A 14,778-nucleotide genomic window follows, 5' to 3' on the forward strand; every position below is an offset into this window, starting at 1 on the left:
ATTACTTTCAAAGCATTTATTACACACTCTCTTATGAGTTTCACCCTCCTTCCACAAATCTTTCAACTTTCATTATGAGTACATCTCATAAATTTTACACTACACAAAACATGCAAATTTAGCTTGCCCAACAGATGTCTTGGCCACCATTTTCTGGTGCCATACCAACAATATAGCTATTCTAATTTAAGGAAATATGTTTTATTTACATATTAATAACTCAGTCTATCATGTACACTTATAAAATAATGAATATAATAAATTCACTCAACATTATTAGCAAAAATTAAAAAAAAAAAAAATTATCTTTCTGCAGCGTTACAAATCAATGGCATTCACCAAATATCCTTGAGCCTAAAAAATCGTCTGCTCTCCGGCTACCTTTCCACATCTGAGATTTCTGTTAGTTTTTTCTATTAACAATACTCATTACCACAGTCCTCAGATATTTACCATAGTTTTGTTACTGCTTAACTAATTTAATAAGTTTGAAAGTAATTTTTATGAATCTCAATCACAAAAGGCTGTAAATCTATAAATAAACATCCTCTTAATGGCTTCCTCTATTCTCCAAAGGGAATAGAAAGAACTCCTTTAGCCCCAACTTCTGAAAATTAATAGGTACCTGGCACTATTATTATACATATAAATAGGTTCAGATGTTGGTGTTTATTCATAACAGTGTTTCATGATATAAACATTACCAAAAGAAAAACAATACAGTCAAATCCTTTCTTTTAGTCTTACATGGTGATCAGCATTCATCTTTAGAAATTATGGACTTTACAACCATGTTATAAATAACTCTTTTAATATCCTGATGTTTCGATCTTCATATTAAGATCATCATCTGGAGCATACACAAATATACAGGACAAGCTGAGTTACATTACATACAGTAAGCTACAGAAATAATGATTTGATCACATGTTATTCTACTGGCATGACCTCTTTTGAAAAAAAAAAAAAAAAAATTCATTATTTATAAACTACATCAAGCTAAAATCTATTTATGATAACATGAATAAACATTCTTTCTTACAGATAGTTTTCTTTCGGTAACAATGATATCTTATTTTTAGCATTACAATTGTTTTGATTTAGGATCCTAGATTTTCTACAGTCCTGTTTATAGTTGCTCTTAGAGAGGAAGGTTCAGCGGGTAGAATAAATGCCTTCCATATGTTTGGAATTTTTAGACCACCATTATTGTTCAGATTGGGGTGGTTGATAATAATCTCACAGGCTTCCTAAAATTTGCGTTCATACCATGTTTTAGTGTGATGTAGACAACTAGTGCTTTTCCTGTATATATGTGTATGCTTGTCCTGTATATATGTGTATGCTCCAGATGATCTTAATATGAAAATCGAAACGTCGGGATATTAAAAGAATTATTTATAACACGGCTGTAAAGTCCATAATTTCTAAAAATGAAAAAAAAAAAATCAATACAGTCAAACTTTGTTGTAATGAACACAGGAAAAAGAGAGATCACAGCTGTAATGAGCAAAAAGCCACAATGATTTTAATCTACACATATTCCCATACAACTGCTCACTTTTATAATGAGCATACTACATGGATATACAATACAAATTTTGGTAACTATGCAAACATTCTTCATTGCTCAGGTAGTTCTTGGAATAGACAAAAATGAAAGAATTGACTTATGACCACCTGCATTGGATTAAGGGCCCATTTATAATATAATTTTGTCCTTAGGAACCAACTCCTCATTACCTACTTCTACAGTGTCTAGCCTCCAGCCCTAGTCCGTTACTTTACCCAAACACTGTACAAATAAGGCTCATTGTCCAGTTACCAAATTTGATATTTGCCCATATCACTACAAGATATTGTCTGCCATTCAAGAAGATTATCTTCGTATTTGGTATTGAATGCTATAAGTACTCCATTCTCTTATTGTTACTACTTGAGGATAACAATCTTATATTTGTTGCTTGGAAAAATTTCATTTGCTTCTGTCCTGTTTATTTCTAAATCATATATATTGTCACAATTTCTCCAGGTGTGCTATGTGTGCAGTGCTCATCCACCAAATAACAATATCACAGATATTATATTTTTGCATTTATTCCTGACTTCCCTAACTGTTTCCAGACTTTGCGTGATTCCTAAAAGTAAACACAATATACTAATGCTTCATAAAGATAACGCTTTTCGATATGTAAACATTATATCACATTCACATTAATAGCCTGGGTGTGCGTTCAAAATACATATACCTTTGAGCCCTTTGAAAAGATGTACAGATGGTGCAGAGGATCAAATTCTTAGCATTCTAGTAGTTTTGAACGAGGCAAGGTGAGCTCTGAGACAATAACACCTAGAGGCTGTGATTGGTAATTGTGTCAACCAATCCAATTGAATGTTGGCATTTGTCAAGAATTGCTGTTTTTGTTTTCTGAGTTTCATCTGTTTTGTGTGCATGAAGTATGAACTGATGTGGTAGGCAAGTTTTTATGTATAATATAGACAAGTTTTTAATATATAATTTTCGATAAATTTATAACTTTTTGCCCATATCTGCAACAGGAAACAGTATCGTATTCGAAGGAGGTAAGTCTCATCCTCCTGTTTCAAATTTTACACCTTTAAGTAATTCAAATATACTAACCAAATATAGCATTCTCACTCATTGTTGTTTTCTAATATACAGTATCTTAAAACAAACACACTGTACCCCAATCTGTGCAGATTGGTTACAAATAATCAATAAATTAAAGTATTCAGTTATCTTACAATTAATTGCATTGATGTGCTATACACTCTTCAAGAGTCTTGTGTGCTATTCAAGAGTGTATACACTCGTGAAACTTTCATACATCGATAAAAATGCAATCATATGGTCAAACTCACATGAATTTTGTAGTGCAGGATGCATAAGCTGCAACAGCACACCCAACAGAAATGGGCATGCAATGCCACTGTCACAATCATACTAGTTGTTTGCTACACAGCAGATGGGCATAATCATTAGACACTGAATCCATTAGTCAAAATCAATGAATGAAGTTTTTAAAAAATGTATAAACAAAACTATTATAACATAATCTTAATTTTAACAACCATTAGAATCTCTGAAAAATATAGAGAATGATCACACATAGACATGTGTGTGTGTGTGTGTAATCAGTCTCTATAGGGTGCATTATTCTCTATACCATATTTTCTACTTACCATATTTCGACTACTTTTTAGTTCATCAATAGTCCTCTTTTTAGGAATCACAAGGCAAGCTCTACCCCTTTGTAAACAGCTCATTAAGGTGCTTACAACCTGTTTTAAATTTAAACATTTTACTTTAAAATATGTACAAGAAAAAAAAAAAAAAATGAGACTTTTGGATAACACACTTCAATAAATCATTTGCCTTTTTAAATAATACTATGGAAATGAAAACACTGATTTCATCATAAGGCTTAAAAGCTTTCTCGCTTACTTGTTATCAGTAGCCCCAAGCATAAAGAGAATAAAATGCATGGAGGTCATTGAGAATAAAGAGTGAAACTTGAGCACTATGAATACAGCTGCTTGGGGAAGTATATCCTTTTTTTAATCTGCACTTTCTTGTCATCACAGATAAGTGCCAAAAATTTGGATTGCTGAATAATACATATATATTGTATTTACTTGAATATAACTCGCCCTCACATATATCTCGCACCCCTGTTTTACTTTATGAAAAAGAAATTAAAGTTTTTCATATACCTCGCACATGAAAAAAAATTTCAAACTTTAAAAATAGATAATGAATTTTGTTATGGCAGTTTCAGATATTTTGGAACTCAGTTGAAGAGAATCAGCATTTCAACTCAACAAATGTTGACCTGCATTTGTGGTTAAGTAGTGTGATCTTTTGTTAATACTGCACCAATCATATGCATAGAGATGGAAGCAACAAGTAGAGGAAGTGTAGAAGTGAGAGCAATGACTTCTACTTGATCTTGAATTGCACAGGGGTGAAGCAGTGAATAGGTGATGTTTAGGTTCTACATGGAGCGGATTGCAGCCGTTGGCTACGACTTGACCCCAACAGGGAAGATTAAGAGACCATCATTAGAACTTTTGTGCAACTGGATTTTGAGATCATGATTTTGCTAGAAATAATTGGTAAGTTTTTTAAAAATGGACATCTCTAATGCCCTAGATGGGAATGAAGATGACGCTATTTAGGCAGATGACTTTGTTTTAATTTAATTACCTGAGCATTGTCGCTCAAATATATTGAATGATGAAGGTGAATGGCTGATCGTGTAAATAACATTTATAATTAAAATTTAAATACATTCATTTTATAAATAATGTGAGCAACTATAAATTATAATGAATACTGAGGATTTAATTATAAACATTGATTTAGTTTTTTCCTCAAAAAATTAGTTTCCAAAAATCCCAACATATATCTCATGCCACGATTTTTTAATTTTAATTTTGGGGGAAAAAAAGTGCAAGTTATATTCAAGTAAATAATATAATCATGAAAATTTTTTTTAAAAAAATCAAAACAAAAACCACTGAAATTTCTGAACACAGATAGTTCTCAACTTAAAATCAGGGAGGTGAGCATGGAAAGCAAAAATGTTGCAATTTAAAAAACGTTTTTGAAGAATTTTAATTAGTATCATGTTTCCAAAAGTGTAAGAAACATTTAACTGAAAATATATTTCATTTAAAAATAATAAAATGTTTCCAAACTTCGGTTTTGCTACTACTAATGAGAATATAAAACAAGATCCCTTAACATATTCTTAATTTATCATTAATGAACTTAATTCACTTACACAAAGCTTCTGTGAGTGTGATTCGTAATTAGAAGATCACATGGTATGAATAAAATTTTATTGTTTATTACAGTAATACAGATTTATATTAATTCTACACTAATTTAAGGTGATATGGTCACTTGAAAAGAATGAGCGAAGAAAGGATAACAAAACTGTTAGAATCCAGGATGACAGGAAAGAGATCCAGAGGAATGATCAGATCTAAGTGAATCAGTGAAGTTAATAATGTCTAAGAAGACAAAAATGTAAGATCTGACAGAATTATCCGAAATCTGAGAAATAACAATTAAATTTGATGGATTCCTGCAGACTATAAGAGGGGTGATTATAAGACACTGTTATAACAGAAATAGTAAGATTATTATAGATAATATCTCATAACTCATTATTAAATACTGCAATAATTGATACAGCAAGCATGGCAACACTTCAGCTGAGTCCAAACTCACTAATTTTTCCAAAGAAAATGTGAATATTCATATTCAGGATTATGTTGCATAAGATTGATAGTAACAACTTTAATGCTCTTTTTTCATAAATCACACATTCTCACAGGGAAGAGTACGTTTTAGTTGGCAGATGTTTTTTAACATTACATATACTTATTTCTTGAATGTCTTCATTTTTAATATAATTCTGCCACTAATGCCACCCATTCACTTCATTCCCCTTCCCACAAGAACTCTCATGTATGTGGTGTCTTGTCTTTGATTAACTGTTTTATTTCTAATTCAATTCTCAAATCCATGAGTGATATCTATGAATAAAAAAGATACATATGTAGAATTATATGGCATATGATTATGGTAGCCTGAGAAAGCAACTAGAAGCAGTGCTTGATGAAAAAATACTGCATTATAAAAGAATCAGCAGTGCATAGGAAATGATCAAAGGATATCTGAAGAATTTTTTGAGTGAAGAATCTCCAATCAAAAAACTAATCACAATAGAAGTTAAATGAATGAATAATACTTTTGCATAAAAAAAAAAAAATGTAAATCCAATACTGGAAGAAATGTGATAACCAGGCCTAAGAGCAGTAAACAGAAGATAGACAAACATGATGAAATCAGAGTATATGAAAACAAGTTAGGCTTACAGACAAAGAAAAACATTAGATAATTTTATAGTTATGTGGAAAGTAAAAGGAAAATTGATTATGGAAGAATAATTATAGTGAATGCATAATGTAAGAAAGTGTCAAATGCTTTAAAAATAGCTGACCACTAATTTTAAGTGATATGGTCACTGGATGTACCTGACAAAAGTGACTACTTTTGTTAGGTATATTCCAGGCAGACCCATTAGTTCTCATGCTCAGGTAGAACTAAATGAAAGGATAAATATGAATGAGAGAAATTACAGCTATTGCAAAAGCCTTGATTCAAACACAATAGTAGTATTAGATGGTATATCTGCAAGGGCTCATGTGCAAGAGAATTAACAGTGTCTTTGTTAATTCTCTTGGTTATTCGACTGTATTCTCAATTCAAGTACAATTCCTAATCAATGAAAGAAAGGCAAACAATTCCATTATACAAGTGTTTAGCTAGAACAGAAACAACCAATCAGCATCTCTGATTGGTCATTAAGGTGTTGGACAGGCAAATTAGGATCATCATCATCCAGAGACATCTTCTTCTTCTTAGTCAATTCCTCCCATAAATGAGGACTTGTGAGCCAATGAATTAGAGCAGGAATTTGATGCAGCCATCTCCCATGGGGACCTGCCTCCTCTTCCTCTAGCTCCTAACATTTTACCTGCATGAGCAGTTTTTAATGTTTTCTCTCCCTTTCTCTCTTCTTGAGATATGTCCAAAATATCTGAAGATTCTTCTCTCCACCATGTTGCAGAGACTCATTTCAAGATTCAACTGTTGCTGATGGGATTAGTTCTTTTTCCTATTCAAGGAAAATGAAGCATCCTTCTCCAGAGGTATATCATATGAATAAAGTAAAGAACTGGACTGAATATGTCGATTTTGATAACCAGATTTAATTCCACTTTCCTTTATAATGTGATCATACAAATGAATAACACAGTAGAGATAGTGTGCACCTTGTCTTACACCTGATTTTACATCAAGCAATCTTCCAACACCTTCAATTCTAACTGCTGACTTTCAACTTAAATATAGGCAATATACTGTTCTTTATAATGTACTATTTACATAACTTAATCTTAATATTTTGAATCACTTTTCTCGTAACATATCATATTCTCATTCTAAATCAAGAAAACTAAAACACGGATTCCTTTTACATAATTTTTTTGATTATTTGTCTTAAAGTAAAAATCTGATCCTAACAACTAATATTTGATTTGAACCAGCTTGTTCTTTCCTAAGTTTCTCTTAACTTTCTATATGCAGAAATCTTACCTACAAAACTTAGAATGGAAGTTCCATGGTAATCTTTTCTCTTTTTTTTATATAAAAATTTTATATAGAATGGTTATTCTATGGCAGCTCTATTGCAATCATCCAGAATTTGGTCTTAGAAATTATGCACTAAGCGCTACAATGCTTTTGTACTTCCTCCCTCGATGAGTCTTTGGACTCCCTGGAGGTGTCACGTAATAATAATATTTGAGCATTTGCTAATTGAATATTATTTTTATATTACAGTAATATACTGTATATTCAACCCTTCAATTATCAGAACAGCAAATTCTGATAACTGAAGGGTCAGATAATTGAAGTAAAATTACATGGTGCTCTACAAAAGGTCAGTTGAGATACATGGGTCAGCTAATTGAAGTGTCACTGTTTTGAAGGTCTGATAAATAGTAAACTATTCCATTACTATTACATGAGAATCACCATGGAATATTGCATGAATAATATGGGTCTCCCTCACAGGAGGTCCATAACATCCACACAATAACTATCACATCTCACCTTGAATACATTCAATTAATATGGTACTCAAAACAGACTCTGGCAGCCAAGTCCATTTATTCATCACTCTAAATAAAAAATCTAGTTGGGATAATATAACTAACAACCACCACTAACTTCTCTTGTCTATTTACTTCTTGTATCCAAAGCACTAATTATCTTGCTCATTCTCCCTCATGGAAAATAGATTTCGTAGACTCTCTCATTCAAACCTTTAATAATAGAACCTACATAAAACTTAGCTCTTTGCTTTATGTAAATGATAAAGCAAAGAGCAAAGAACTGGATGTATTATACTCCTAAATACATCCAGTGCAAATCTCCAGGATTCTCTAAATAAATTGAATAACAACTGTAACAAATTTGACAGGAAAATCAGCAACAGAATGATCAAAGCTATGAAAACAAGCAGGAAGATAGAAAAATTCAGCTGCTCTGTCAATGAAGAACCTATAAACTAGTAAATTTTAGCTTCAGGAACAGTTTTTAGTGAAGTGGGCAAATTAAATATGAAACAGACAACAGGATAAGCAAAGCTGGTATGGTGGCAATCCAGTTGAATAAATTTATATGGAATAAGAAAGAAATCAATTAAAACAATAAATGAGCAATATATAAGACAGTTTTAAGTTATGGATCTGAGAACTGGGTCAGAAATAAAGGAACTTGATCAAAGGAGCATACATATTTCCACTATACAGTAATCCCTCGATTTGTGCGCCCCCAATTTGTGCATCATTTTTTTCAATACCCAAATTCAATTAGTGTGCCTATATACATCTTAAAAATAAATGTTACAGATTTTAAAAATTTTCTATCTATAAATTTTTATAACTATTTTAAAAAATCACTCACCAGAATGAAATAATTTAGTTACTGATTTAAAACATTTTACAAAGTTATTTTTAATGACACACAGCACTACTTCCATGTACACTATGTATATAATGTTCCGAATATTTACCGCCAAAATTTATATCATCTGCTATAGTATGCCCACAGATTCGAGACCCTTAGACACTTCTGTGCATGTCACAAAAAGGAGAATCCATTCCGATAATAGGGTAATCAATCCATCTTCTGGGATGAGTTGTTTATTATTAAACGTTGGAAAATTAACTTCTCTTTTGTGATCATTGTAGTTTATAAAGAGATAACTATTTTGCTTGTATAACAGTTGGAAAATTTTATTTATAAAGCACGTGATTTTGTGTGTTGGCGACCAATTCTTATGTCCTTCATTTTTTTCTCCCCTTCAATGAAAACGCCCAAGAGTTAGTTAAATCTCATTCTGAAGAATTGAGCAATTCCGACCTGCTAAATTTTGATGCACAGCAGGAAGATCCCAAAGAATATGAAGAAAATTTAACCACTGATAACCAGCCAAAGAGATTTCACAGAAATAATTTGAAAATATTTTTCGTACAATCGAAGTTTTTAAGCAGCAATGCTTGGAGGCTGACCCTGATGAAGAGAGAAGCAGTAAAATTTGCAGAAGAGTAGAAGAAGCAATAGGGCCATAACATTGGTTGTGTGAAAAAACGAAACAAAATGCCCACCAAACTATGTTTGCTCAATTCTTTGTTAAGAAGTAGAATAATAAAATTAATATTCTGAATATATTTAATTGTCTTTCAGCTTCATGGTTTTCCTTTAACTAGGCCCTGAGACATACTTTAATTCTTTTATAAAAAAAATTAAGGTTCATCCCTCAAATTGCACGAATTATACTTTTTCCCATAGGTTATTATATTTGATTAGTGCATTTTTGATTAATGCGCCTGTTTTAAAGAACGCATTAGGTGCACCAATCGAGGGATTACTGTATACAAATGAAACATACGATAAATCAGATTTGTGGATTCAACTTAAGGCCTACACTGAAGAGTGGAAAATCAGGAAAAAACAGCACTTGGAACTCCTAAAGCAAATGCCCACAATCTTAAAAAAAATTGTTTCTAAAATGTAAATAAGAAATAAAAGGGTGCATAGTGATTAAGCATTAAAATAACAGTAAAAAATTAGAAATCGAACAATTTTGAAATAAGCTGTGATTAATTTTAAACCAATCCAAAACTGTAAAACTTGTGTGGATCCACCAAATAAAATTAGCTGTCATAATTAATAGAATGGCAGGAAAAATTTAAATGGGTAATTAACTCACTTTCTTTAAAAATCAAAATTATGCAATTATTTCAATTTAATTTTTAATCTGATAATTTCACATGGAATGACCAGCCCACACAAAAGCACTATTGTGTTATAAGTTGTGTGACTTCTCATGTGTGGAGTTGATACATGTGCACACAAGGAGTATCTACTTCATTATAAGGTATTAAAAGTATCCCTCTGAAAGCTTTGAGCAGTTACATTTATGGAAAACATAAAGAAGATATCTGCCATTATAATACATGAGAGTATTACCATCTCAATACATTTTGGCTCTTACTAGAATCTTTATCAATTGTGAACTATAATATATAACTCAAACAGGTGAAAACCTTTCTACCACTACTGTATATAGAGAGTTTAGTTAAAATATGGCGTGGCATTATTTTCTTTCTTTTGTATACTGACAATTTAGTTCTGTTATTGAGTTAATTCATGGCATCTTCAAGGATTGTGACTGTCTGGAATTACGATCAAAGCAAATAAGGCTGTGAGGTCAGAAGAACAGGCCAGTAAATTGTATGGCTTGCCTGTTTTGTAGAATGGAAACCCTAGCAAATCTATATGAGTGAGTTCTTCAAGGAAGTACCCATTTATTAATGAATATTCCAACAAGTCAATGGGAGCACTCTTAAATGATATATTCCTAAAATGAGCAGTCACCTAAATTAATGGAGGATTTATTCATTTTTCTTTGTATAAGATTTTAAATTATGTAATGAACCATGAGTAACTGCTTCATGGACAAAATGCTTCAGACCTGGAAAATTTCCACATGCTTTTGCAGAGATTTTCCATACAGACTGTCCTGGTGGGCACAAATGACTTAAGAGGCAAGAAGTATTCTATACAGGAGGATGTAAAGGAGTTGTTAGAAGAGGCAAAACTGAAGAGCGAGAAGGTGAAGACTAAGTCTCTTGCCATACCATTTTCTCACACTCTTGGCCATTCTCACACTCACTCACCCCATGGGTGAGTGAGTGTGAGTATGGCCAAGTGCAGAATCTGATCTCTCAAGCATAAATATTGAATAGGGGAGTCAATTCAGGAAGTAAAGGTGGGTAAGGGCCTAAAGAAATGCTGCAGTTCCTACATACTGATGCCAGAAATATCAGGAACAAGAGGGAGGAGTTTTGGGCATTGGTTAGATCAACCTCACCAAAAGTTATAGGCATTAGTGAGATTTGGTAACAGCAGACGATGTAGTTACAGGGATAGAATGTGAAGGGTTTATTATTGTCAGGGAAGATAGGAAGGGTACTTCTGATGATAGCGAATGAATTGCAGCCAAAAAGGACAGGAGATAGGTGGGAGGATAGCTGTTTATTTCAAGCACACTGGTGTGAGATCAAGGAAGACAAAATATACATTTGGTGTTGATATAACTCAGGGAGTTTCACAGATGATCTGGAAGATATGCATCACCAAATTAGTAATATCAATGAGTACAGGTCGAGTGATTATTATGAGGGACTTCAACTATGGAGATATAGACTGGAAGGAATTAGAATTTATACACTTGCTAAGAGATAATTACTTAAGGCAGCATGGGATGGAGGGGCCTAGGGTTGAGAGAGTACTGATCTGGTCATAGGATCAGAAGAGCTATCCATAATCAAAGTGATCATATTGCCCCCTTTTGGTGAAAGTGGCCATGCAGTCTTGATTTAGGAGATTGTAAAACATGAGGAATATTCTATCAATAAGGGGTGGTATATGTGGAACAACAAGGCTGGTGATTATTACAAGCTTAGGAAGAAGCTTAAATCTGTGCCATGGCATAAAACACTGCAGATTAAGGATGTTAGTAGGGCACGGAATATAATTAAGGGTCATCTAGGGCAGGGTTTCCACAACTGAAATTCTAGGGTTCCACGTATCTTGTTTACAACCATTCACTTTTTTTTAATTAATGAACTGAATGAAATCAAAGTTTTTGATACGTTTTCCAACATCTCAGCAAAAAAAACATTCTCACTATATGCAGCTACTAAAACTAAATATAGAAACAGACTAAATGCAGAAAATGATATGCTGCTACAAGTTATGTCCATTATACTACTCTGAAAAACTGCAGTTCAAAATAACAACTGCACTGTAGTCATTAAAATGAACTTTTTTTTTTTTTTCATTTATGGAGCACTAAATTGTAAAATGGTAAGTGTTTATTGATTTCTTCCTTTTTTTCAGGTTTATTTTAAAGATTGAGTTGTGAGGGCTATGCGAAAAAATTTTTTTTGCTTTAGGGCTCTACTTTAGCAAGAAGTTTAGGGAATCCTGATCTACAGGAAGCAATATTAAATTGTTTAACTAGAGGAGGGTTAATCAGATAGGAGTTACATGGATGAGTAATATCATTTAGCACAAGCTGCAGAAGAAGAAAATGCTGTGGAGGAGATAGAAAGAGAAAGGTGACCAGCAAACTAATGAACAGTTCAGGCAAGAAAGGTGAGTGACAAGCATGGCAAGGAAGGCAAAATCAGATTATGAGAAAAAAATTAGCCGAACAGGCAATAGGAAATCCCAAAGAGTTTTTTGGTTATGTGGCAAGTAGGAGGAAGAATGACTATGGAAGAATAACTTTAATGAGTGCAGATGGTAGAGAAGTAACAGAGGCAGAAAAAATAGTTTAGTTACTGAGTGACCACTTTGCAAAGGGTATGCATCCTAGTGAGGTTACTGCTTTAACATATGTGACAGACACTAATGTGGGAAAAGAGGTGGATGAATTGATTTCCTTAGGATATTACAGAAATTCAATGTGAGATTAAACGTGTGGAAAGGCTTATGTGTTCATCATGCATGTTAATATTTATTTTTAAATGGCACTGATGAGAACACAGAAAGATAAGAAAATAACTATTTATTAACTTATTGCTGATATTTCACTGGCATTATATCCAGCATCCATCTTCAGAGCACAAAAACAGTTTATCATGGTACACAAAACAACAACAAGCTACTTCATTTTTTTAACTATTTCTTATATAAAGAAAAGTATGCACCTGAGATTTGTTGAGATTTTGCTAAAAAAAATAGCAAAATCTCAACAAAAACAAGATATTAATTAACTGAACTGCTGCATTAGAACGTAAACTGAAATAGAGCAACCAACCAACCTGAGATACTTCTTCTGCGGACCTAAAGTCACATTTTCCAGTTGTCAGAAGAGTAGGAATGGATGAAAATACTTGGAGGGCACTCAAGACATGATTTCCAGCATCCTGTATCTATAATAAGACAAAACTTGGAAGCTCAGGGATTTAAAAGATATCAAAGCTATACTTTATTTTTCACTATTCAACCCATGAAAATTGTAAACTTAAACTTATTAGTATCATGGGTGTACTAAGAGTTAGAATATCTGAAAATCCTGCTCTAGAGATGAAACTTTTTTTTTTCCAGCCAATTCAGGATTTGTCCAAAACCTGATAAAAATTCATTTACAATTTAAAGAAATGCTAAATGTATCACACCTATTCTTATTATAGTATGTAATTAATTATAGTATGAGGATTTTGATCTTTACACATGTATTGCTATTATCTATCCTCAATAGAGGTGCCAATGTCAGTATGAGAAGATCTCGCTGACATCACTGTAGCTATTATATTGTACTGCACATACTCATTCATTTCTAGGGAATGGTCTATTAGATATGACCAGTCTCCCTAAACCATATCTAATAGACCATTCCCTAGAAATATTTCATCGGGAAGAAGGGTGTGTGTGTGTGTGTGTGTGTGCACGCGCGTGCAAGCATGATGAGAGAGAGAGAATCTCACCCACAAAAGATTATCATAAACCTTTTGTGAGTGGGATTTTTTTATTTAAAATGTATTTATTTTTATTAATTTCATACATGTCTTAATTTATTTTTACACAGTCCAGAAATACTACTTTTCTTCCTTGTTTTATGTGCTTATGATGGAAATGAGGAATGTTTTATATTTCTTTAATTTTTTACAAGGATAAAAAAATACTCTCTTTAATTTTTGTAGGCCAGATGTGAATTTGTATTAAACAGATTAATAATTCCAACTAATAATTAAATATATTTAAAATTCAAACAGGATACATAGAATCAGTTCTTAGATGTACAAAACAGTTTAGAAATTTGGAAATTTATTTCTCTTATTTTTAATGACCATTCAAAGAGATTATAACAATTTGTAGATACTGAGAAGTTACACTGAGTTCCAGCTCCCAGTTGCATTGCAAAAAATTGATAATACATTGTGAATAAGGGTAAAAAAAATACTCTCTTGACATTCTAAAAAATATTGAAAGTAAAATAATGAAAGAATATTCTAATACATCTGCAAATCTGGGACTAAACACAATCTTCAAAATGCTGTCAGATGAGTCCCAAATAATACTTCAAGTCTTATTGCCAGATGATCCACGTATAAAGTCCTCAAGAATAAACAAACCTTTCCTTCATCAGCATTCCTCATTAAAACTGGAAACTTATATCTGATAATACATGTAACATTATTGTAAACCTAAGGTGCATTAGTAATAGTACCATCAATGAGATAAAAGTTAATTAATCTGTAAACCCTAATCTAGAAACCAAACATGGTACTTTTTCAAGCCTTTCAGGATTCTGATTCTCCAGTAAGTGTGACAATGGTCTCAAATCAGACAGTGATAGTCACTTCCCATATAAAGATGGTCACAAATATCCATGTCGGGATTAAAAAGTTGGAGAGTAGATATGTTAACCATTCTCACCAGGTCTTTTAGCTTCACAAACAAATTGTATCAATACCATTCATGTAATACATACTCTGCCTACAATATCCTCTGTCCAAAATGCATAACATTGCACTTAGCAACACCAAGCTGACATTCATTAGCATATGCCCACAGAACCGATTTGTTCAGATCATACT

The 14,778-nt window shown here is 32.5% G+C and overlaps 1 protein-coding gene across 2 annotated transcripts in view; it reads right to left on the reverse strand.

Moving 5' to 3' along the window:
• rogdi (rogdi atypical leucine zipper) overlaps positions 1-14,778 on the reverse strand; it is a 171,365-nt gene that overhangs the window by 37,136 nt on the left and 119,451 nt on the right. For both annotated transcript variants that reach the window (XM_090410250.1, XM_090410251.1), the window contains exons 6-7: positions 13,000-13,110; positions 3,205-3,303 (exon numbers count right to left, since the gene is read on the reverse strand). In XM_090410250.1, the coding sequence (XP_090266376.1) occupies positions 3,205-3,303; positions 13,000-13,110 (210 nt within the window). The remainder of the gene's footprint in view (positions 1-3,204; positions 3,304-12,999; positions 13,111-14,778) is intronic.

This window comes from Typopeltis vanoorti, chromosome 20, assembly GCF_054136105.1.
Source record: "Typopeltis vanoorti isolate ZY-2024b chromosome 20, IOZ_Tvanoo_1.0, whole genome shotgun sequence".
In the NCBI taxonomy this organism is placed as follows: Eukaryota; Metazoa; Arthropoda; class Arachnida; order Uropygi; family Thelyphonidae; genus Typopeltis; species Typopeltis vanoorti.